This window comes from Pseudophryne corroboree, chromosome 2 (genome assembly GCF_028390025.1).
Source record: "Pseudophryne corroboree isolate aPseCor3 chromosome 2, aPseCor3.hap2, whole genome shotgun sequence".
NCBI lineage: Eukaryota > Metazoa > Chordata > Amphibia > Anura > Myobatrachidae > Pseudophryne > Pseudophryne corroboree.
Window position 1 is genome coordinate 111328594 of NC_086445.1, and position 25009 is coordinate 111353602.

Below are 25009 nucleotides of genomic sequence, written 5' to 3' on the forward strand. Positions count from 1 at the left end.
TCCCACTCATCCCAAGAATCCTACAGCTCATAAGGAGAACACGGGTTCAAGCGATCCTCATTGCCCCAGACTGGCCAAGAAGGGCTTGGTACGTGGACTTTCTGAATCTACTGCAAGAAGAGCCGAGGCCTCTTCCTCTTCATTAGGACCTGCTGCAGCAGGGGCCGTTCGACGATCAAGACTTACCGCAGCTACGTTCGACGGCATGGAAGTTGAGCGCCTGACTCTTGCTCGGAAGGGCATTCCGAAGAATGTTATTTCTACCCTCATACAGGCTAGGAAAGGGGTAATGTCTAAACATTACCATTGTATTTGAAAGAAATATGTTTCTTGGTGTGAGTCCAAGAAGTTTCCTACAGTGGAGTTTCAGCTGGGACGTTTCCTCCTCTGCCTGCAAGCAGGAGTGGATATGGGACTGGGACGTTTCCTCCTCTTCCTGCAAGCAAGGAGTGGATATGGGTCTGCCGTTGGGATCTGTGAAGGTCCAGATTTCAGCCCTGTTCATTTTCTTTCAGAAACAACTGGCTTCCCTCCCTGAGGTTCAGACCTTTTTGAAGGGAGTTCTGCATATCCAAACTCCCTTTGTATCGCCTACGGCAGCATGGGATCTTAATGTGGTGTTGCAGTTCTTCCAATTGGATTGGTTTGAGCCTCTACAGGAGGTAGAGCTCAAATTTCTTACTTGGAAGGCGGTCACTTGTTGGCCTTAGCTTCTGCTAGATGTGTGTCTGAGCTGGGGGCTTTATCCTGTAAAAGCCCTTACTTGATCTTCCGCGAAGATAGAGCTGAGCTCCGGACTCGTCAGCAGTTTCTTCCGAAGGTTGTGTCAGCATTTCATATCAACCAACCTATTGTGGTGCCAGTGGCTACTGACTCCTTGATTACTTCAAAGTCCTTGGATGTCGTATGGGCTCTGAAGATATATGTGAAGAGAACTTCTCGTCACAGAAAGTCAGACTGTTTGTTTGTCCTATATGATCCCAAGAAAATTGGGTGTCCTTCTTCTAAGCAGACAATCTCTCGCTGGATCCGGTTCACTATCCAGCACGCCTATTCTATGGCCGGAGTGCCGTGTCCAAAAATTGTTACGGCCCACTGTACTCATAAGGTGGGGTGTTCCTAGGAGGCTGCCCGGGGTGTCTCGGCAGTTCAACTTTGCCGAGCTGCAACTTTATCGGGGTCGAACACGTTTGCAAAGTTTTACAAGTTCTATACTTTGGCCTCTGATGATCTGCAGTTCAGTCAATCAGTTCTGCAGGAGCCTCCGCGCTCTCCCTCCCATTCTGGGAGCTTTGGTACATCCCCATGGTACTAATGTGGACCCGAGCATCCTCTAGGACGTAAGAGAAAATAGGATTTTGGTAAATCCTTTTCTCGTAGTCCATAGTGGATGCTGGGCGCCCGCCCAGCGCTTCGTTTTCCTGCAAATGTTATTTGGTTCAGAACAACTTCGTTTTAGTTGAGTGCTGCATTGTTACTTGGTAAGATATGTTTTCAGCGGTTGCTGAATAGTTCAAGCTAGTTGGCTTGACGTGCCTTGTATGTGTGAGGTGGTATGAATCACACCACTATCTGTGTATAATCCTTCTCTCGAAGTATGTCATCTCCTCGGGCACAGTTTCTAGACTGAGTCTGGTAGGAGGGGCATAGAGGGAGGAGCCAGCCCACACTCTCATACTCTTAAAAAGCCAATGGCTCCTGGTGGACCTGTCTATACCCCATGGTAATAATGTGGACCCCATCCTCTACAAACTACGAGAAAAGGATTTACCGGTAGGTACTAAAATGCTATTTTCTGACAATGCCAGACAATACCTGTCTCACATTACCACTGCCTCTTATTACATTCACGAGGCGTCCTCAGAGGTGGGAGTATTGGCAGCCAAGGCGTCGGCTATGTCTTTCTTGGCACGCCGTATATTGTGGTTGAGATCGTGGAAAGTGGACCTGGATTCCAAAAAGACTTTGGAAATTCTCCCCTTCACTGGGGATATTTTGTTTGGGGAAGACATAAATAAAATCGTGTCTGAACTGGCAGTTGCTATGACAGATTTTCTCCCAACTACTAATCCTTCTGTACATAAGGCAAAGGGTTCAACTTTTCTCTCCTTTCGGCCTAAAGGGAAGGAAAAGGGTCAGTCATACCAGAGACAATCTCGTGCCCCCAAAACCACCAAGCCCAAGGCGAAACATTCTTGGGCAGCCCATCAGCCTGCTGCAAAACATGACAAGCCTGCTGCATAATGGGGTGGGCCGACCACAGGTTTGGAGGCCGACTTCTACAGTTTGCCCAGGTCTGGCTCATGACGCTTGGTTACTGGAAGTTATCTTTCATGGGTACGCTGTCCTCTTTCAGGGGACGTCCCCCTCACCAGTTCTGCACAACTGCTCTCCCATCGGACCCGTTAAAAGCGCAGGCTCTACAAACAGTTGTAAGTCCTCTCCTTAGTAACGGAGTGGTTGTTCCGGTTCCTTTGCCCAGAGAGGCAGAGGTTATTACTCGAACCTGTTCCTGGTCCCAAAACCCAACGGCTCCTACCAGCCTATACTCAACCTCAAATTTTTTAACAAGTTTGTGAGAGTGTCTGAGTTTCGTATGGAAATGCTGCGCTCAATAGTGCTGGCTATGGAACCCGGAGACTATATGGTATCCCTGGATATACAGGATGCATATCTGCATATTCCTATTGCCATATCGCATCAGCAGTTCCTGCGGTTTGCTATTGGCGACCTTCACTACCAGTTCCAGGCTCTGCCGCTTGGACTGGCTACGGCTCCTCGGATCTTCACCAAGGTCATGGCCGTGATGACGGCCCACCTCCATCGCCAGGGAATTGGGATCCTCCCGTACTGGGATGACCTCCTGATTCTGACAAATTCTCACGCAGTCCTCCTCAGTCATTTGCAACTGACGGTGCATTTCCTGCTAGCCTCTGGGTGGCTAATAAATTGGAAGAAGTCCTCGCTGGTCCCAGCTCAGAGCATGGTGCACCTAGGGGCACTCTTGGACACACACAGTCAGAGACTGTTCCTGTCGCCAGACCAGGTCCTGAAACTTCAGGACAGGATAAGGCACTTCCTATACGCTCGGCGATGCTAGTGCTTGGCCTGATGGTGTCGTCCTTTGACAGGGTGGAGTACGCTCAATTTCACTCTCGTCCTCTGCAAAGGTTGACCCTATCAAAGTGGAATGGCCTGCCTCATCGGATCAGATACCAGATGGTCTCGTTGACTCCGGAAGTGTCTGTCGCTGTCCTGGTGCCTTCATGACCGGCAATTGTGCAGGGGCCATCCATTCTGGATCCCCAACTGGGTCCTTCTAACAACGGACACCAGTCTGAGGGACTGGGAAGTGGTGTTGGAGCGCCACTCGTTTCAAGGTCATTAGACCAAGGAGGAATCCCTCCTTCCGATAAACATTCTGGAGCTGAGAACAGTGTTCAATGCACTGACTCTCGCCCTGTCTCTGATATGGAACAGGCCTGTTCAGGTACAGTCGGACAACGCCACCACGGTGGCATACATAATCTATCAAGGCAGCACTCGAAGCCGCATGGCAATGTTGTACATGTCCAAAATCCTTTGCTGCGCGGAACGCCATCTGCCAGCCATATCGGCAGTGTTCATTCCAGGCGTCCTGAACTAGGAAGTGTGCTTCCTCACTCGCCAGGATGTTCACTCTGGAGAGTGGAGCCTTCATCCCGAAGTCTTCCATCTCCTGGTGGACAGGTGGGACCCACCGGTGGTAGACCTCATGGCGCCTCGACACAATCACAAGCTTCCAGTCTTCGGATCAATAACCAGGGATCCACGTTCGTGGATGCACTGGCAGATCCGTGGAACTTTCAGCTGCGTTACATATTACCTCCGGTGTCACTTCTGCCCAGGGTACTGCAGAAGTTCAAGCAAGAAGGAGGAATGCTGATTCTGGTCGCTCCTGCATGGCCCAGACGGCATTGGTTCTCAGATCTGCAGGATCTGTCGTCAGAGTGTCCCCTTCTACTTCCTCAGCATCAAACCTCCTCGTACAGGGCCCTTGTCTCTACCTTGACCTGGCCAGACTGGCTTTGACAGCGTGGCTCTTGAAGCATCACTCCTGAGGGCCAAAGGTTATTCAAACTATGCTGAAGGCCCGCAGACCGGCCTCTGTCTGGATTTATTACAGGGTTTGGCTTTCTTATTTCACCTGGTGTGCTGATAAGAACTATGACGCTGGTAGGTTTAAAACTTCCAAAATTCTGGCTTCTCTGCAAAGAGGCTTGAACTTAGGTCTTCGTCTGGCCTCCCTCAAGGACCACATATCTGTCTTGTTGGTATAGTTTCAGTGTAAGATTGCCTCTATACCTGACGTTCACTCAGGGGGTTTTGCATATTGAGCCTCCCTATGTCCCACCAGTGGCTCCATGGTATCTGTCGGTTGTGCTGCAAGCCCTGCAAGAGTCTCCCTTTGAACCTCTTGGATCGGTGGACCTTTAAATGGCTCATGGCCAAGGTCCTGTTCTTGCTGGTTATTGCCTCTGCAAGACGGGTCTCGGACTTAGGCGTTTTGTCTTGTGGTCCACCCTTTTTCACAGTGACCGGGTGCTTCTATGAACTCGACCCGATTATTTGCCTAAGGTGGTGTCTTCATTTCACCTTAACCAAGAGATTGTGGTTCCGGTCTTTATCTCTTCGGACTTGTCACTCAAAGAATGTTCTTTGGATGTGATTAGGGTTCTCCGTATCTATGTGGATAGGACTGCCTCTATTAGGCGGCCGGATGCGCTCTTTGTCCAGTTTGGTTTCCACAAATGTGGCTGGCCTGTGAACAAGCAAACCATGGCCAGATGGATTAGAATGGTCATTGCACAAGCTAATGCGCAGAATGGACTCCACGTTCCTGCTACGATTAAGACCCATTCTACTCGGTCTGTTGGACCTTATTGGGCGGCACGCCGTGGCGCGTCTGCAGAACAATTGTGGCTATGTGGTCCTCAGTGAACACGTTTCTTAGGTTTATATGCCTTTGATACCTTTGCCTCCCAGGATGCTTCCTTTGGTTTGGACACTGGATTCTCATATCCGCTAAAGTGCGTGTCCCCCCCCCCCCCCCCCCCACTTCCTTGAGGAACTGCTTTAGGACATCCCTGGTTTCCCTGTGGAAACCAATGTACCCTGCTTCAGAAAGAGAGAGTTATGGTAGGCTTACCATTGTTGATTCTCTTTCGGCGAAGTCCATTGGGTTCCACAAGGCGCCCACACTAACGCACCTAGCTTCTTTGGATTTGTATGGTATTTAGCCACTAGTACCTTCTCCTGTCGTGAGAATGTGTTCTTATGTGACTAACATCTGCCTTCTCTCTTGCCTGCTCCTGCATTGGACTGGTTATTGATACTGAGCTCTCAGTGCCTGGAGGCAGGGTTACAGATGAATGCCCCTATGCATCCTGGGACAGCTTTACCTGTTGGTGCCTCTGGATCAAGATCCACTCTACACCCCAATGTTTCCCTGTGGACCCCAATGTACTTCACAGAAAGAGAGTTAACAATGGTAAGTCTACCATAACCTTCCTTTTTATAAACAGAAAGCACATTTCTTAATAACTACATTCATGCAAAGAAAAATACAACTGGATCTTTTACCTACAAGATAAGGAACCACAGCTGGAAACGTAATTAGACACTTGCACTTATATAACAATGACTGTTTCCCAACTCATGATGTATAGGGTGATTAATCCTGCAGTCTGATTATAATAAAATGGAACAAACATCTCCTTGGCTTGGATGTAACTATTGTTGTGACATGTCACAAACTTGAATACAATTTATTTTCAGTTAATTAGCTTATTTGCTAACTGAAGGAGTGAAGAAGAAAAGACAGTTATGTGTGAATAGTTAATCCCATTGCCATTATCTCCGGTCTTGGACTAGGTACAAAATGTACATGGACCTTGTAAGGGAAGTTAATGATTCAGCTGCTCATTATAAAGTGTAAGTGTTGCTGCTGTCTGTGACTCTCAGCATTGCTAGCCTTTGACAGAGGGTTACAGTGCACTTCTGCAGTGACCTGCGAGGGGGGAATCATACCTGGACATGGACATCATAAACACTCATGAGAGTTCTGTCCACCCTGAGCCCAGCAGGAGCAGGATCTCAGAGGCAGTTCTCAGGGTGAAAGAGAAACTCTTCAACTGGTATGTATCTCAGATAATGGTTTAACGTGAGCCTTTCTGCATGCACTCGTATCATTTTAAAGAGACATGATAGGGAGCAGCCTATGTAGTCACACCATGGTATGAAAGCATGAGACATTCCACCTCTTGGGGCAGATGGGGCCAACAGACAGGATTGGTTTAGGGCACAGTGTGGTGCTGTGCAGAAATCACAGTGCACCTGAGGGGGGTGTAGTATGGTATGCCGGCGGCTGGGCTCCCGGCGACCAGCATTCTGGCATCGGGAGCCTGACCGCTGGCATACGGACACCGTGGCGAGCGCAAAGGAGCCCCTTGCGGGCTTGCTGCGCTCGCCACGCTACGGGCACGGTGGCGTGCCACACTATTTTATTCTCCCTCCAGGGGGGTCGTGGACCCCCACGAGGGAGAATATATGTCGGTATGCCGGGATTCCGGCGCCGGGATCCCGACATTCGGCATACTGAAGACCACCCCCTGAGTGCAATTGCACATGCTTCATTGAAAGCCATATTACATGGAAGGATGCATTCTGTATTTCCCGCAGTACTGGTCTCCGCTAGAGCCTGATTAAGACCTGATGGCACCTTAGGCAAGATACAGATTTGGACCTTCTTTCCCTACTGCATATGTCAAATCAACACAGTCTCATGATAGTCCTAAAAGACAGACTTGTTCTGTGCATCCACATAGTTACTGACCAAAAGTGTCTATTGTATTTCACTGACAGAGATATACATACACCAGCTGTTATACCCATTCTTCGCACGGGAGTTTTTGATTTTCACGGTTGTAAATATAAATGAGTGTTAAAAATCTGGTAGATCTATAGAGTTGTAAATTTGAGACATCTTCAAGTAAATATTAATCCGAGGAGCACCCGTAGCAGATACAATAAAAAGTGACGGGACCATTTTTGTAGTTCATTAAATTCTACACTCTGGAGGTGCAAGCCAAATTTTGATCTGATTGTCCGTTTGGAAGTTATCGTTCACGCAACGCAAGACACGCATCGGTAATGACATCATTATGTCAACTCCCTTTTCATCCCCTTAGGGGAGGTTTATTAGAATTCTAATTACCTAGTTTTTTTTATTTCCGACCTGAAGAATACCTATGTTACATTTCAGCTTCCTAACGTATCGGTAAGCAAGAGAATTATTGATCAGTCAGTCAGTGAGTGAGTGAGTGAGGGCTTTCGCATTTATATATGTATACACTGCTCAAAAAAATAAAGGGAACACTTAAACAAAACATCCTAGATCTGAATGAATGAATGAAATATTCTTATTAAATACTTTCTTCTTTACATAGTTGAATGTGCTGACAACAAAATCACACAAAAATTATCAATGGAAATCAAATTTATTAACCCATGCAGGTCTGGATTTGGAGTCACACTAAAAATTAAAGTGGAAAAACACACTACAGGCTGATCCAACTTTGATGTAATGTCCTTAAAATGGGTGGTCCATGACCCCCATGGAGGGAGAATAAAATAGTGTGGCACGCGTAGCGCACCACCGTGCCCGTAGCGTGGCGAGCCCGCAAGGGGCTCATTTGAGCTCGCCACACTGTCGGTAGGTCGGCGGCATATCGTAGTGAACCCCTTAAAACAAGTCAAAATGATGCTCAGTAGTGTGTGGTCTCCACGTGCCTGTATGACCTCCCTACAATGCCTGGGCATGCTTCTGATGAGGTGGTGGATGATCTCCTGAGGGATCTCCTCCCAGACCTGGACTAAAGCATCCGCCAACTCCTGGACAGTCTGTGGTGCAACGTGGCGTTGGTGGATGGAGCGAGCCATGATGTCCCAGATGTGCTCAATTGGATTCAGGTCTGGGGAACGGGTGGGCCAGTCCATAGCATCCATGCCTTCGTGTTGCAGGAACTGCTGACACACTCCAGCCACATGAGGTCTTGCATTAGGAGGAACCCAGGGCCAACTGCACCAGCATATGGTCTCACAAGGGGTCTGAGGATCTCATCTCGTACCTAATGGCAGTCAGGCTACCTCTGGCGAGCACATGGAGGGCTGTGCGCCCCCCCAAAGAAATTCCACCCCACATCATTACTGACCCACTGCCAAACCGGTCATGCTGAAGGATGTTGCAGGCAGCAGAACGTTCTCCTTGGCGTCTCCAGACTCTGTCACGTCTGTCACATGTGCTCAATAAGAACCTGCTTTCATCTGTGCAGAGCACAGGGCGCCAGTGGCGAATTTGCCAATCTTGGTGTTCTCTGGCAAATGCCAAACGTCCTGCACGGTGTTGGGCTATAAGCACAACCCCCCACCTGTGGACACGGGCCCTCATACCACCCTCATGGAGTCTGTTTCTGATTGTTTGAGTAGACACAGGCACATTTGTGGCTTGCTGGAGGTCATTTTGCAGAGCTCTGGCAGTGCTCCTCAAGTGCCTCCTTGCACAAAGGTGGAGGTGGCGGTCCTGCTGCTGGGTTGTTGCCCTCCTACGGCCTCCTCCACGTCTCCTGATGTACTGGCCTGTCTCCTGGTAGCGCCTCCATGCTCTGGACACTACGCTGACAGACACAGCAAACCTTCTTGCCACAGCTCGCATTGATGTGCCATCCTGGATAAGCTGCATTACCTGAGCCACTTGTGTGTGTTGTAGACTCCGTCTCATACTACCACTAGAGTGAAAGCACCGCCAGCTTTCAAAAGTGACCAAAACATCAGCCAGAAAGCATAGGAGCTGAGAAGTGGTCTGTGGTCACCACCTGCAGAACAACTCCTTTATCAGGGGTGTCTTGCTAATTGCCTATAATTTCCACCTGTTGATGTGAAATTGATTGTCAATCAGTGTTGCTTCCTAAGTGGACAGTTTGATTTCACAGAAGTGTGATTGACTTGGAGTTACATTGTATTGTTTAAGTGTTCCCTTTATTTTTTGAGGTGTGTGTGTGTGTGTGTGTGTGTGTGTGTGTGTGTGTGTGTGTGTGTGTGTGTGTGTGTATATATATATATATATATATATATATATATATATCGATAGATATACACAAGGTGATTCAAAAGTCGCAGTACATCCTTTTGTTTTAAAAACTGTGCAGAAAATGGGAAAACTGACTTCAAGATGGATGGTGCCCATGTTCAGTACATACCCTAAATGATAGACCACCTCACGCATACCTTACTGGAGTATTCAGTTTTCCCATTTCCCATGTGTGGCAACCATAGCTCAATTTTGAAGTGCCCACAAAGATTTTAAGGAGGGTCCTCCTGTCTTCTTTTCATCACCTGTTCCATTCCATCATTCCCTTCCCCTCATGTACCTGACCTTCGCTGCTCGGCTACTTCTGCCTGGTGCCGCTCAGAGAGAAAAGGAACATGTCCTGTGGCAGCATGGGTTATACAGCTACACATGGCATGGCAGCTGATGGTCCCCATATCAGCTGCTACCTCAGTAGTTACACCCACACCATGGTTGATATGTAATTGCCTGTATAGTTCCCGTGAAGCACAAAACTCCAGCAACAGCGAACTCCGCTACAGTATAATTTCCTAAGCATGTATAGTGTATCAATACAGATGTTATCCACTGAGGTGAGCTCCTGTCTGTTTATGCCAACATTTTAACTATCTATAAAAGAAAGCTCAGCTAACCTGCAGATAGCCAGTAGTCACAGAGCTAAAAGTCCCAGCATGCTCCGCCAGTTAGGCGCCCATAGAAGATTTTATCTAGTTAGAGCAGGTGTAGACAACCTGTAGTTTCTCAGCTGCTGTAGAGCTGAAAGGATATGGTGGGGCTTCTAGTTCCTTAAAACCTCTAAATATGGGGTTCATGTCTAAACGGGATGCAGCTGATATGCCGGCGGTCAGGATACAGACACCGGAATCCTGTCCGCTGACAATGCTGCCAGCCGGAATGCCGGCTAACGGGCTATTCACACTCGTTGGTGTCCACTACACCCATAGAGTGGTAATATAACCTGTGGCGAGCGCAATGAGCTACCAGCATGCTGTGGGATGAGCGTAGCAAGCCCCCAAGGTGCTCCTGGCGGCCGGGGGTCAATATGCTGATCTCTGGGATCTCCCGCCGGCCGGCATATCAGCCCCAACCCGTCTAAACTATACTGTACTGATAAGCTGCAGGCATTAATCTATTGCATTTCCTTCAGTCATCTCTATGAACAACGTTACGGGTTTCTAATGAATGTATACATGCACTTTTATGGGCAGTCATATCCGGGGCCAAGTCTAGAATGTTCGGTGCCATGGCTGAGCCACAGCCGCTCACACTGCTCCTATAGTCAGGGCTTTTTGTTTGGGGGAAGGGGGTGGGGTGGGGATGCTCATTCAGTGGAGCCCTATCTGGGCTTTCAGTTCCTCTGTGGAAATTGTTTAAAACTACAATAATTATGGTTGGGAAAATGAAAACCTAAATGGCCTTCCTCTGCACATGCTCAGTAGGGGATTTTTATTTTTAAGATTCCCTTGCCCTTGATGCCTAAGATGTGAGCGGTGGTCCCTGGCTACAGCAGAACAGTTGTATATATGAACGAGCATGTAATATGTAACCTGCCTTTTCAATGTATATATTATTTCTAATCAATGCTGCCTGTGTATATTGTCACTGACCTCTACTCATGTATGTCTCTTTCTTTTACAAGTACTGTACATTCATTTGTAGGCAATTTGCCTGTTTAGATTTCAGTGTTATCTCAATACAAGGCCTTCACATTGTTTTTGTACCACAATTATCGCACTACAGTAGATGCCGCACTGATGTCTGATCATTATATTGAAGGTTTCAGTGAAGTAATACATTTATGTGCTTATTGAATAGTCTATTCATTTCCCAATTGCTTATATTTAATTTCCCTCTAATTGGCAGACTAACAAGGTTATACTTTAACATCAACAGTCACTTGTACTTTCATCAAAATACTTAAATATAAGTGAGCTATTAGTAACAATATGGTATATTGGTTGCGTTTTGATATGGACGTCTCCCAGAAAACCAGTTTATGATATGTATGTTCTGGTCTATAGAGCACTGTCTGTCACCGAGTATTTAGTAATGAAACCAAACTTGCCTATTCTCCGTAATAGCCGAGAGACTTCTGAATTTTGGGTCCTCATGGATTCCTGGCAGACAGGACTAGCCTCCCACGCCCCACCCACTTCCCTGGTGAAGTGGGCCATTCGGTGAGTTAGAGGAGACCCCAATAAAAGATGGGTTGTCCACTTGATCCCCTAGCCAAGAGGCAGGCAGCTGAAGCCCAAGGTGCTATGTGCTTTTGGTGCTGCCTGATCCAGGGGTGTCTGAATATGCACTGGTGATAGAATCCGGTCACACCTTGCACTAGTAAGGCACTTTGCACTAATTACTTTATTTTAGCTAGGGAAAGGATACATTTTTATTTCCCCCAGCCTTCTGGCTGGGACTAATTTATTTATTTTCACGTTGTTTGCACTTATTTGCTGATTTCACCTCACACACATGTATCACAAAATACATAATAATAAAACACATTGGGGGTCATTCTGAGTTGATCGTAGCTGTGCTAAATTTAGCACAGCTACGATCATCTTCCCTGAAATGCGGGGGGACGCCCAGCACAGGGCTAGTGTCAGTCCGGCCTCTCCTGCACAAGTACAAAAGCGCTTTGGTACTTGTGGAGTAACTCCCGGCCAGCGCAGCTCCTGCGGCTGGACGGGAGATGATCGTTGCAGCGGCTGCGTGTGACATCATGCAGCCGTTGCGGACCACCCCCCGAACGGTCCAGCCACGCCTGCGTTGGCTGGACCGTGCCACCATAACGGCGGGCTGCCCGCTCCCGTCCAGCAACCACCTCTGTCTGACAATCAGGCATAGGCGGTCGCTAGGGAACGACGGCCTTCGGGCATGCTCCGGCGCACTGCGGCGCCAGCGCATGTGCAGTTCCGAACTGATCGCTGCGCTGCGATAAACTGCAGCAAGCGATCGGGTCTGAATGACCCCCAATATCCAAGAATAACACAAAAGAAAGTGATGATGACATTCATGTATAAAACAGAATAACATGGCAGAAAGTATTCACCAACAGTGAAAAAATATAAAAAAAAGGAAACCATTTCCAGGTAATACAATCATAATATACATAGAGAATAAAAATAGATTCAAACAAAAAAATATTTTTTTTCGTCACCTCACCTTTATTTTTTTTGTGCGTCACGTTTTTGTGGGGGTTTTGGCGAGACCCTTATAGGCCACCGTCTTCTGAGTCTCTCTCTTTGGAGGGAGCTGAAAATTTTGTTCCCCAGAGGGAAGCTTTGGTCAACCCTGGGGGGAAAGGGGAGGCACAAGCCCACTGGGGGTCAAGGGGTCCCTCAGAGCTTCAGCAAGGGGGACATGAAGATCCTCTTTTCCCTCATTGAGCCTTTTGGCTTTGATGGGATGGGGAGTAACAAGGTCTTTCTCCTTTTGAAGAGTGTCCAAAAAGTCCTTTGCTCCCAGCACGGTTTTTGCACTGCAAAACCATTCTGCCAATTGATTGTACGGACTGCATACTGTACCTCAGACTGGTTGAATCATCTCGGACCTGCTGAGTAGTATACCGGATTTAAAATTTTGCTACTACTGTACTCTGTGCAAATCTGCTTGAGTGCGCCAAAGGATTGGGAACATTAAACGCCTCACGATTTCAATGAGGAGTTAGGACTGTACTGTTTCTATTTGGACCGGTCCCAAAGCCACTAGAGACTGCCAATACTAGTATTTCCTATGTGGCTATTTACAATATATTTATAGTCTCTTTCAATTATTGTGTGTTAAATTTTATAATAAATGTTCAATTGTTTTTAAATATAACCACAGTGTTCATGTAATCATTCTGATCCCATAACCCCAAGCGCTATCTCCTTTTTGTCTTGGTTTTTGCACTGCACTGCGTGTTGAAGCCATGCAACGAGGGTAGCCTTAAGCTTTTTAGCTCTTTTTAGCTTTGGGCTATTCAATTACAGCCTGTTTTTTTGCGCTTGTTAAATCTTCAGTTTTCATGCGTTAAAACATAGAATCTGTGATAAGTTCATGGACCTACGTATAACACTGCCGGATTTGCGATAACTGACTACTTAACAGGGATTTTTTTCAGAGCCTGCTGAAGTCACATACAAAAATCCCAGATAAGAACAGCCAGAGGGCTGCATTCAGGGCTAATTGGATAACCCCAGGGTATCAGACTGTGGTAAATTACTGCAACTAACTGAATTTCCCCCCAGGTAGTTGCTGCATGGGCATAGGTTATAAAGTTACATACCAATTACCCAGATTTGCCTGCTAAGCAATTGGCCAGTCTGAATTGTGTGACATTACATTTTCAGTGAGAGGAGTGTGTACTAGATGTTATAATGGTAACTAAGCAGTAATGTGGCACAATATGAAATGGAGGGCACTGTAATGTGTCAGAATCTGATCTGCTAATTGTAATGTAGAGGGCACTATTGTGTTAAGAAGAACTGCAGCACATTAATGTTTCACAATATAAAATGGAGGCACTATAGTGTGGCATAATATGAAATGGAGGCACTATAGTGTGGCATAATATGAAATGGAGGCACTATAGTGTGGCACAATATGTAATGGAAGCACTAATATGTAATGGAGGGATTATATTGTGGCATAATATGAAATGGAGGCACTATAGTGTGGCATAATATGAAATGGAGGCACTATAGTGTGGCATAATATGAAATGGAGGCACTATAGTGTGGCACAATATGTAATGGAAGCACTAATATGTAATGGAGGGATTATATTGTGGCATAATATGAAATGGAGGCACTATAGTGTGGCATAATATGAAATGGAGGCACTATATTGTGGCATAATATGAAATGGAGCAGCAGGACAGTTCCGCTAATGAGACACTTTCCCACCCACGGTCCACAGTGTGCCTCAAGCGCAGGGAGGGTGGGGTGGTTGGGGGAGCCTTTGATCACCCGCTTATCGGCTCAGCACTACAGCAAGTGATCCCTGAATAGATGCTGTGTGCATGCACATGGCAACTATACAGTGCAGGGAAGTGAGCCGGGGGCTGCTCGGGGAGCGCTGGGCACACCACTCATTATTAAAACAGGGTTGTGCTATAAGGCCACACCCCTTCAACAAATGTCATGCCCCTCCCATCAGAAGCCATACCCCTTTTTGGATAGGTGCATCACAGGCGCAGGTGGTCCCGGCCTGCAGAATCCAAAAGTTGGGCGGTATGATGTAATACATGTGTTGGCTTGTTTTTCCTCTGGAATGGAAGCACTGTCTGTAACATCCGCCGAGCACTCCTGGGAATGAGCATTAGGCATCACTGTCCTTCTAAGCCCGCCCCCAGACTCATAATGTGTACTGGGGATACGGTATGGCATAATGTGTACTGGCAGCCTTACAATGTGACAATGTAAACTAGGGAACTATGATGGTAATATAAACTAGGGCACTATTATCGGGCATAAGATTAATAACTGCTGTGGAGAGGCGTCTCTCAAGAAGCACTGGGACAGGGGCCCCTTCAATATGTTGCTATGGGGCCCACAAAGGGGATCTTTCCGAGTTGATCGCTCGCTGGCTACTTTTTGCAGCCGTGCAAACGCATAGTCGCCGCCCACTGGGGAGTGTATTTTTGCTTTGCAAGTGTGCGAACGCCTGTACAGCCGAGCACTACAAAAAAATAGTTTGTGCAGTTTCTGAGTAGGTTTGAACTTACTCAGCCGCTGTGATCACTTCAGCCTGTCCGATCCCAGTATTGCCCGCCCTGCAAATGCCTGGACACGCCTGCGTTTTTCCAACCACTCTCTGAAAACGGTCAGTTGACACCCACAAACGCCCTCTTCCTGTCAATCTCCTTGCGATCGGTTGTGCGAATGGATTCTTCGTTAAATCCATCGCCCAGCAACGATACACTTTGTACCCATATGATGCGCCTGCACACTGTGGTGCACACGCATGCGCAATAGTGACCTGATCGCTGCGCTGCGAAAAACGTCAGCGTACGATCAGGTCGGAATGACCCCCAAATATCTGGTTATGCCCCTGGTCAGAGGTAACCCTGACCATAGAAAGTCTTATTGTCTTTCACGGACTATGGATTTCCAAAGCCTTTACACAGGTTATCCCATCTATCATGTTTCTTAGGATGGCCGATGGCCTTAACAGATATGTAATTGCAGCAATAAATAGCTTCTTTTCAGGCTGTAAGATTTTAAAATATATAGTGCTATTGGCTAGCTCTCAGAAAAAAAGACAGACATAGAACCTAATTCAGTAAGGGTTACAAATTCTGCTAATTAGCAGAATTTTCAATCCTTTGGATCGCATACTGGGGGCCACCCATCACTAAGCAAGGCCGCCCACCTGCTGACCGCCGCCTCCCACCGTTCAACAAGCAGAAATTAAGGATAGCTCCTGCCGGCGCAGCTTACCTGCGCCCATAGGAGACCCGCTGCGATGTTCTTGATCATGACGGCTGTGTGTTATGTCACGCAGCCGCCGTGATCACACCATCATTCGCGCCGCACTGCCCCGGTTTGTCCTCCTCCACCCCACAACGCTCTGACTCCTCCCTGGAAATGGAGCGTTGTCCGCCCTCCCCCCGGCCCCGCAACCGCCTCTGCCTGATCGACAGGCACAGGCGATCAGAAAGTGCGGGCGCATGCAAAGGTCGGGCGGTGCAAACGCAATAATTCCTCTTGGATCGCGATTTTCAATTCCAACTGAATTAGATCCATAATATAGCTTTCAAGTTGTCAATTCAATAAGGCGCGGTCTAGTCGCATCCACAAGTAAGTGCAGCTATATGTCGCACCTAAGGTACCGCCAGACTCACGGATATTTGTTAACAGTCCCACAGGGCTGCATAAAAATTCCCTAGCATGTAACTGAACTAACTCTAAGGGTCAGCACTACTGACCGTGTATTAGCTGCCGATACCCCGTGCGTTAAGCCCCAGTGTATGTACTTTTCCTCACAGCCTCCAGAGCCGAGAGGAAAAGCCTGCATTCAAATGCCAGTTCTTGAATATATGTGGGGAAACCCAAAGATTCCAGCATTTTAGGAAGTATGGGTTGCCTCATGTTACCCCAGGGTTTCCTGTGCTGGAAAAATGCAGAATAAATAGCTCCAGGCATTACATCCAGAGCTTTTCCCCACACGGTAAATGACGTGCATTGTTGAATGTCCCCCTAAAAAATACATCTAGTTTAATACAAAAATCTTTGCGTTTTTTATGTTACAAGCTTCCATTTTCTTTTGTTAGACAATGGAACTGGAAGCTGAAACCGTGTTTCCAGTACTAGTCACATGCACGCTAGGTAGGGCTGAAACGAATGAGTATAAAATGTTGGCAACAAATTATCTGCAAAATAGAGGATTAGGAGGCCGATTCAGCATGAATTGTAGAAGTGTGCAAATTACTATTTGGCAATGTCGCTGTGTAAATGCGCAAGGACTTAGATTGTGATCGCACGTGAACGCAAGCTAAGTCCTGGAGGCAGTGGTGTAAGTTCGTCCCAGTCGCCCGGAGGCATGATAAATGTTGGTGCCCCCCTACATATACACACACATACCATATGTAACTATCCGGCACTCAGGGTGAACAGTAGCAGCGTGCTCAGGTACCTTTTCCAATAGTAATATAGATACACATACAAAGTGGACGCACTCCAGGTCAGTCATTAAAATAAAACAGACATCAGAATACCTTTATAGTACACCTACAGTGCTTCCTCACCTGCCAGCGGATCTCGATGGAGATGCTTTGGCGCAGCCGATATATATAAAAAACACACAAACACCTCATTCGCTTAAAAACACACACACGCCTCTTTCACTTAAACATACACATACACCTCTTTCACTTAAACACACATACGCCGTTTTCACTTAAACACACACACACACACGCTGCTTTCACTTAAACACACACACACCGCTTTTACTTTAACACACAAACGCCTTTCACTAAACATACACATGCCTCTCACTTACACATGTCTCTTACACACTGTGACAAGAACACTGGGATAGTGTTTGAGGGCAGGTATATTTGTCCCAGGTTCTTGTCTTACATGTTTTAGAAAATGTTAACTTCTAGGAAAAATGCTTTTTGTTTTGTCTGAACCTTTTCAGTTTGCTGTAAAAGCTGGGTAAAGGCTCTGAGAGAGAGATAAGGCGAGTTCTAGACATTGGGCCCAGTTCGGGTCTTTGGCCTCACAGAGGGCTAATCAGGGTTTCAGCTGTGTAAGAGTGTTATAGTGCTTCTAACCTGATTAGTATGGGCAGACTGCCTGGGAAGGCTGGAGGATCTGTGTGTGAGAGACACGCTTTCTGATGCAAGTAAGCTATACAGTATGTACTGAAGAACTCTGTGTTTTGTTTAGTGACAGTTAGGAATATCTTATGTTTAGTTAGTGCCGGACAGGCAAGGTATTTTTATTTTTGGGTTTTGTTTTATTTTCTGTTTCAATAAAACTGGCCGGGGTCAGTTGTACCAGAAACTGGACTTGTGTTGTTCCTCAGCTGCTGCGTGCGGCCATATTCCCCAGGAAAAGGCGCCTTGCACCCCTACAGTGTTACAACTTGGTGGAGAATGCGAGCACACCGTTCTGCGCATAAGTGAAAGCAGCAGCTTTGTGAGGCCTGCAGAAAACGGTGGTTTATGCAGATACAGCCCAGTGTGAAGTTACTGAGACTCACCCCTGAGGGTTTGATATGTCCTGGGTGAAAGCAGCTACAAAGCCGCCTGAAAAATCTGTCGACATGGAGGATCTGCTTAAAGCCTTGCTGCAAGCTACAGCGGCTCAGCAGGAGGCCAACCGACAGCAGCAGGTGGCAATGGAAGAAAATTGGAGACTACAGCAGGAGGCCAACAGACAGCAGCAGGTGGCAATGGAGGAAAATATAAGACAGCAGCAGGTGGCAATGGAGGAAAATAAGAGACAACAGCAGGCAGTTGTTGATGAACTTTACAGGCAACAGCGTCAGGATAGACAGGCCTTAACAGAAGTGGTGCAGAGCCTTGCAGCCCGGATTGGAGATGTGGCCGTCAGTGCTCCGACCAGCTCTAGTTCTATACGGGCCAGTCACTTCCTGCAGAAAATGACAGAGGCTGATGATGTGGAGGCCTACTTGACCACGTTTGAAAGGACTGCAGAGCGTGAGAACTGGCCAAAAGCACAGTGGGCCAGTCTGCTGGCACCTTTCCTGTCAGGTGAGCCCCAAAAAGCTTACTTTGATTTAAGCCCTGCTGAGGCTCGGGACTATGATAAACTAAAGACTGAGATCCTGACCCGCCTGGGAGTCACGCTGTCAGTACGAGCACAACGGGTGCACCGTTGGCTGTACGCCATGGAGAAGCCTCCGCGCTCCCAGATGCACGACCTTATTCAGCTAACAAAAAAATGGCTACAGCCAGAGACATTAACTGGTCCCCAGATGGTGGAAAGAGTCGTCATGGACCGCTACTTGAGATCTTTGCCCATGGTCCTGCGCAAGTGGGTGAGCCATGGAAACCCGGGTACTGCTGACCAATTAGTGGACATGGTAGAGAGGTATTTGGCAGCAGAGGAACTACTGATGACCACCCAGCAACCCATAGATCCTCGACAGCGCCCTTCAGTAAAGACTGGTAAGACTGTTCCGTGGGAAAACGTTGCTGGGCGGTTAAGAGAACGCAGGGCTGGAGAGACTGTAAACACTGGCCCTGGAGACAGGCCAATGGGGCTAGAACGGTCTATGCTGCCCAAACGGGTTGATAATCGTGTGGTTAAATGTTTTAGGTGTGGTATGCCAGGTCATGTTATTGCCAATTGCCCAGTCACGCAAGAACCCATGCAATGTGATGCTGCCTTTGAATGTCGCAGAATGTCTTTCTTTGCTAGGTTAGCCTGTACTGTGGTACCTTCACCTGAGCTGGAAAAACAAATGTGTGATGTGTTCTTAGAGGGTAACCGGGTAGAGGCCTTGCTAGATTCAGGAAGTTTAGTTACCCTCGTGAAAGCTGGGTTAGTGAACCCCTTAAAGGTCCAGCAAATACCTATTGGGGTAACTTGCATACATGGGGATACCCAACATTATGCCACTGCTGAGGTGAATATAGAAACTTGTTGTGGGTCAGCAATGGTTAAAGTGGGACTGGTCCCTACCTTGGTGCATGAGGCCATAATAGGGAGGGATTTTCCTCATTTTTGGAAACTGTGGGAATCACGGTTATCAACAGATGTGAGAAGTAAAAAGCCAGTTGATAATACCGGTGATTTTATGGATGTACGTGGGTCTTCGGAACTTTCTGGCCCTTTGCCTTTTGCTAGTTTGGCTGGGGAAGTGACAGATGGGGAGTCCAGTGAGGACCCTCTTGCCGGGAACAGAGACATAGTAGTTAGAACTGAAAGCGTGCCTGACCTGGAGGTAAAGAAGGATCTGTTTGCGTCTGAACAGTTAAAGGATCCTACCTTAATAAAGGCTAGAGAGAATGTTAAGATTGTTAATGGGGAACCTGTGGTACCAGGTGACAGGGTTACGTATCCCCACATGGCCATCTGTAATGAGCTCTTGTACCACATTGTCAAAAGGGGTGAGGATGTGGTGGAACAGCTGGTAGTTCCCCAGCCTTATCGGAGAACGGTACTAGATTTAGCTCATAGTCACGTTACCGCAGGACATTTAGGGGCAGAAAAAACCACTGAAAGAGTTTTACAAAGGTTCTTTTGGCCAGGGGTTTATAAAGAAGTGTCTGAATATTGTTCTTCCTGTCCTGAATGCCAGTATCATGCCCCTAGACCCCATTTCAGGAGCCCACTAGTTCCCATGCCTATTATAGAGGTCCCGTTTGACAGAATAGCCATGGATCTCGTGGGGCCCTTGTTAAAGTCTGCTCGGGGCCATCAGTATATCCTGGTAATTATGGACTATGCCACTCGATATCCTGAGGCTGTCCCTTTACGCACTATCACAACCAAGGCGATAGCTAGGGAGCTGGTGCAGGTATTTAGTAGAGTGGGAATACCAAAAGAAATTTTGACTGACCAAGGTACTCCATTTATGTCAAGGATCATGAAAGAGTTGTGCAAGTTATTTAAGGTCACTCACCTCAGGACGTCCATCTACCATCCCCAAACTGACGGGTTGGTGGAAAGGTTTAATAAAACATTAAAAAGTATGTTAAAAAAGGTTGTTGAGAGAGATGGGAAAAACTGGGATTGTTTGTTGCCCTACTTGTTAATGGCCATCAGAGAAGTTCCTCAGTCCTCTACGGGGTTTTCTCCATTTGATTTGTTGTATGGTAGACACCCCAGAGGGCTGTTGGATATTGCCAAAGAGACGTGGGAAGGACAGCCCACTCCTTATAGAAGCGTTATTGAGCATGTAACACAAATGCAGGATAGGATTGCAGCCGTGGTACCTGTTGTCAGAGAGCACATGGAACAGGCCCAAAGTGCTCAACAGAGGGTCTATAACCGGAGTGCCAAGATACGGGAATTTGCTCCTGGCGATAGAGTTCTTGTTTTGGTACCCACTGTGGAAAGCAAATTCCTAGCTAAATGGCAGGGTCCATTTGAGATTAGGGAAAAAGTGAATGAGGTTAATTACAAAGTATACCAGCCGGGAAAGAGAAAACCCGAACAGATCTACCATGTTAACTTAATCAAACCCTGGAAAGATAGGTTGTCTCTGTCAGCGGAGCCTTGCCCTTCGGTGTCTTCACCCCGGTTGCTTCCCGCAGTGAAGGTGTCAGAGACATTATCAGCTGATCAGAACAATCAGGTTAAAGAATTTCTCATCCAAAATAGGGAGGTATTTTCAGAGCTGCCTGGCCGAACGACCATAATAAAACATGACATTGTCACAGAACCAGGGGTCAGGGTTCATTTAAAGCCATATAGGATTCCTGAAGCTCAGCGAGAAGCTATTTCTAAGGAAGTTAAAACCATGTTAGAACTGGGAGTCATAGAGGAGTCTAACAGTGAGTGGTCCAGTCCCATAGTGCTCATCCCGAAGCCCGACGGTAGCATACGCTTCTGTAATGACTTTCGGAAGTTAAATGAGGTGTCCAAGTTTGACGCATACCCCATGCCCCGTGTGGATGAGCTTGTAGAAAGGCTGGGAACAGCCAGGTTTCTCACCACATTGGACCTGACCAAAGGTTACTGGCAAATACCTTTATCTGATAGCGCCAAAGAAAAAACAGCCTTTTCGGTTCCGGAGGGGCTGTACCAGTATAAGATGTTACCCTTTGGGTTGCATGGGGCTCCAGCAACCTTTCAACGGGCGATGGATAAAATTTTGAGGCCCCATAGAAAATATGCAGCTGCCTATTTGGATGATGTGGTAATTCACAGTACAGACTGGGGGTCCCATTTGGTTAAAGTACAAGCAGTACTGGACTCAATCAGAGAGGCAGGGTTAACTGCTAACCCAAAGAAGTGCTGCCTCGCAATGGAGGAGGTCAAATACTTGGGCTTCACCATAGGCAGAGGTCTGATTAGGCCCCAATTGAATAAAGTTGATGCTATTCAAAACTGGCCTCGTCCAGTGAATAAAAAACAGGTAAGGGCTTTTTTGGGAATTACTGGGTACTATAGACGGTTTATTCCTAATTTTGCGACCACAGCGGTGCCGTTGTCAGACCTTACCAAAGGGAAGCAGTCAAATGTGGTGAAATGGAACCCTGATGCAGAAAAGGCGTTCCAAGCGTTAAAAGTGGCTTTGTGTTCACAACCGGTGTTGATAACACCAGATTTTTCAAAAGAATTTGTGGTACAGACAGATGCCGCAGAGGTAGGGATAGGTGCTGTGCTGTCCCAAACCAGAGATGGGGACGAACACCCTATCATTTATTTGAGTAGGAAACTCAATGAGCATGAAAAAAGGTATGCCATTGTGGAAAAGGAGGCTTTGGCCATTAAGTGGGCACTAGATACCTTGAGGTATTACCTCTTGGGTAGACAATTCAGACTAGTGACAGACCATGCCCCTTTAAAATGGATGTATGTAAATAGAGGCAAGAATGCTCGTGTAACTAGATGGTTTCTAGCGTTGCAGGACTTTAAGTTTACTGTCGAACATAGACCGGGAACACAATTGGCCAACGCAGATGCATTGTCTCGCATCTTCTGTTTGGGGGCTACAAGTGTTCCGGCCCCTAGGTCGAAACAGGGGAGGGGGATATGTGACAAGAACACTGGGATAGTGTTTGAGGGCAGGTATATTTGTCCCAGGTTCTTGTCTTACATGTTTTAGAAAATGTTAACTTCTAGGAAAAATGCTTTTTGTTTTGTCTGAACCTTTTCAGTTTGCTGTAAAAGCTGGGTAAAGGCTCTGAGAGAGAGATAAGGCGAGTTCTAGACATTGGGCCCAGTTCGGGTCTTTGGCCTCACAGAGGGCTAATCAGGGTTTCAGCTGTGTAAGAGTGTTATAGTGCTTCTAACCTGATTAGTATGGGCAGACTGCCTGGGAAGGCTGGAGGATCTGTGTGTGAGAGACACGCTTTCTGATGCAAGTAAGCTATACAGTATGTACTGAAGAACTCTGTGTTTTGTTTAGTGACAGTTAGGAATATCTTATGTTTAGTTAGTGCCGGACAGGCAAGGTATTTTTATTTTTGGGTTTTGTTTTATTTTCTGTTTCAATAAAACTGGCCGGGGTCAGTTGTACCAGAAACTGGACTTGTGTTGTTCCTCAGCTGCTGCGTGCGGCCATATTCCCCAGGAAAAGGCGCCTTGCACCCCTACAGTGTTACAACACACACACACACACACACACACACACACACACACACACACACACACAGATGCCTCCTTCGCTTAAAGACACACACGTCGCTTTCACTTAAACACACACACATGCCTCTCACCTCTCACTTACACACACACACATGCCTCTCACTTACACACACACATGCCTCTCACACACACATGCCTCTCACTTACACACACACACACACACATGCTTCTCCCTTACACACACACATGCCTCACACACATGCCTCTCACTTACACATACAAATGCCTCACACACACACACACACACACACACACACACACCTCTCACTTACACACACACATGGCTCTCACACACACATGCCTCTCACACACATGCCTCCCGCACACACACATGCCTCACACACATGCCTCTCACACACACACCTCTCACACACATACCTCTCACTTACATCCCCCCCCCCCCCCCCCCCCCAGCTTGAGGCAAGTGCTGCCAGTGCCTACCTTTGGCTATCATCAGCCTAGCGGAAGATCAAAGAGCTTCTTCATTCGGCTGGCTTGCTTAACTGGAAGGAGCTGCGCTCTGGAGCTCCCCCTAGCTGCAGCCAGTGCCGGCTCTCTGTGTATACAGGAGGCAGCTACCTTGTCACTGACACAGCTCCTCCGTGGTAAAAACAAAACAAAAACAGCAGCGAGTGGATAGTAAGGCAGCTGGAGACAGTGGAGGAGAAGTACCCCCTTGAGGTCAGGAGCCCGGCGGCAGCCGACTCCACTGCCTCCCACAGTTCCGCCACTGCCTGGAGGGGGGGGCGGCAACTGGCAACACAGCATTTTGGGGTGGCGTTGCGGGAGGGGGGGGGCGCAGTCTGAACAACGGAGGTGTGTCTGCACCACTTGTGGGGTGGGCAGCAGTGGCCCAGCGACTGCCTTCGCAGCTAGGCTGCAGAGAAAGAGGGCTCCCCTTAAGAATCGACCCAGCATGTGGGGCGGCCTTGCCCTGTGCGGGGCGGCCCCCAGCATGCTAGAGAAAATAGGATTTTAATACCTACCAGTAAATCCTTTTCTCTTAATCCGTAGAGGATGCTGGGGATGCTTCAAGAACCATGGGGTATAGACGGGATCCGCAGGATACATGGGCACTTTAAGACTTTGAATGGGTGTGAACTGGCTCCTCCCTCTATGCCCCTCCTCCAGACTCCAGTTATAGGAACTGTGCCCAGGGAGATGGACATTTCAAGGAAAAGGATTTATTGTTAAACTAAGGGTGAGATACATACCAGCTCACACCACCAAACACGCTGTACAACCTGGCATTTAACAGAATTCCAGTCAACGGCAAGAACAAAATCAGCAACAGGCTGACCATAAGCAAAGCACAACCTTTGTGCAACACAAGCAATAACTATTAAACAAGTACTGCAGCTAGAGAGCGCAATGGGACGGGCGCCCAGCATCCTCTACGGACTAAGAGAAAAGGATTTACTGATAGGTATTAAAATCCTATTTTCTCATATGTCCTAGAGGATGCAGGGGACGCTTCAAGAACCATGGGGTTTATACCAAAGCTCCAGAACGGGCGGGAGAGTGCGGATGACTCTGCAGCACCGATTGACCAAACATGAGGTCCTCCTCAGCCAGGGTATCAAACTTGTAGAACTTAGCAAAAGTGTTTGAACCTGACCAAGTAGCCGCTCGGCAAAGCTGTAACGCCGCCCAAGATGAGCCCACCTTTCTCGTAGAATGGGCCTTCACCGATTTCGGCAACGGCAATCCTGCCGTAGAATGAGCATGCTGAATCGTATTACAGATCCAGCGAGCAATAGTCTGCTTGGAAGCAGGAGCCCCAATCTTGTTGGGATCATACAGGACAAACAGAGCCTCCGTTTTCCTAATCTGAGCCGCTCTGGCGACATAGATTTTCAAAGCTCTGACCACATCGAGAGACTTCGATTCCGCCAAGTCTTCAGTAGCCACTGGCACCACAATAGATTGGTTCATGTGAAACGATCAAACCACCTTTGGTAGAAATTGCTGACGAGTTCTCAACTCCGCTCTATCTACATGGAATATCAAATAGGGGCTCTTGTGAGACAAAGCCGCTAACTCAAACACCCGCCTTGCGGAT

General features: G+C 47.5%; 1 protein-coding gene across 1 annotated transcript in view; it reads left to right on the forward strand.

Annotated features, from left to right (window-relative positions):
• Positions 1 to 6075: 6075 nt before the first annotated feature.
• Positions 6076 to 25009, forward strand: part of SLC35F2 (solute carrier family 35 member F2) — an 88824-nt gene continuing 69890 nt past the window's right edge. Inside the window, exon 1 of the mRNA XM_063950687.1 lies at positions 6076 to 6176. Within this exon, the coding sequence (XP_063806757.1) occupies positions 6076 to 6176 (101 nt within the window). The remainder of the gene's footprint in view (positions 6177 to 25009) is intronic.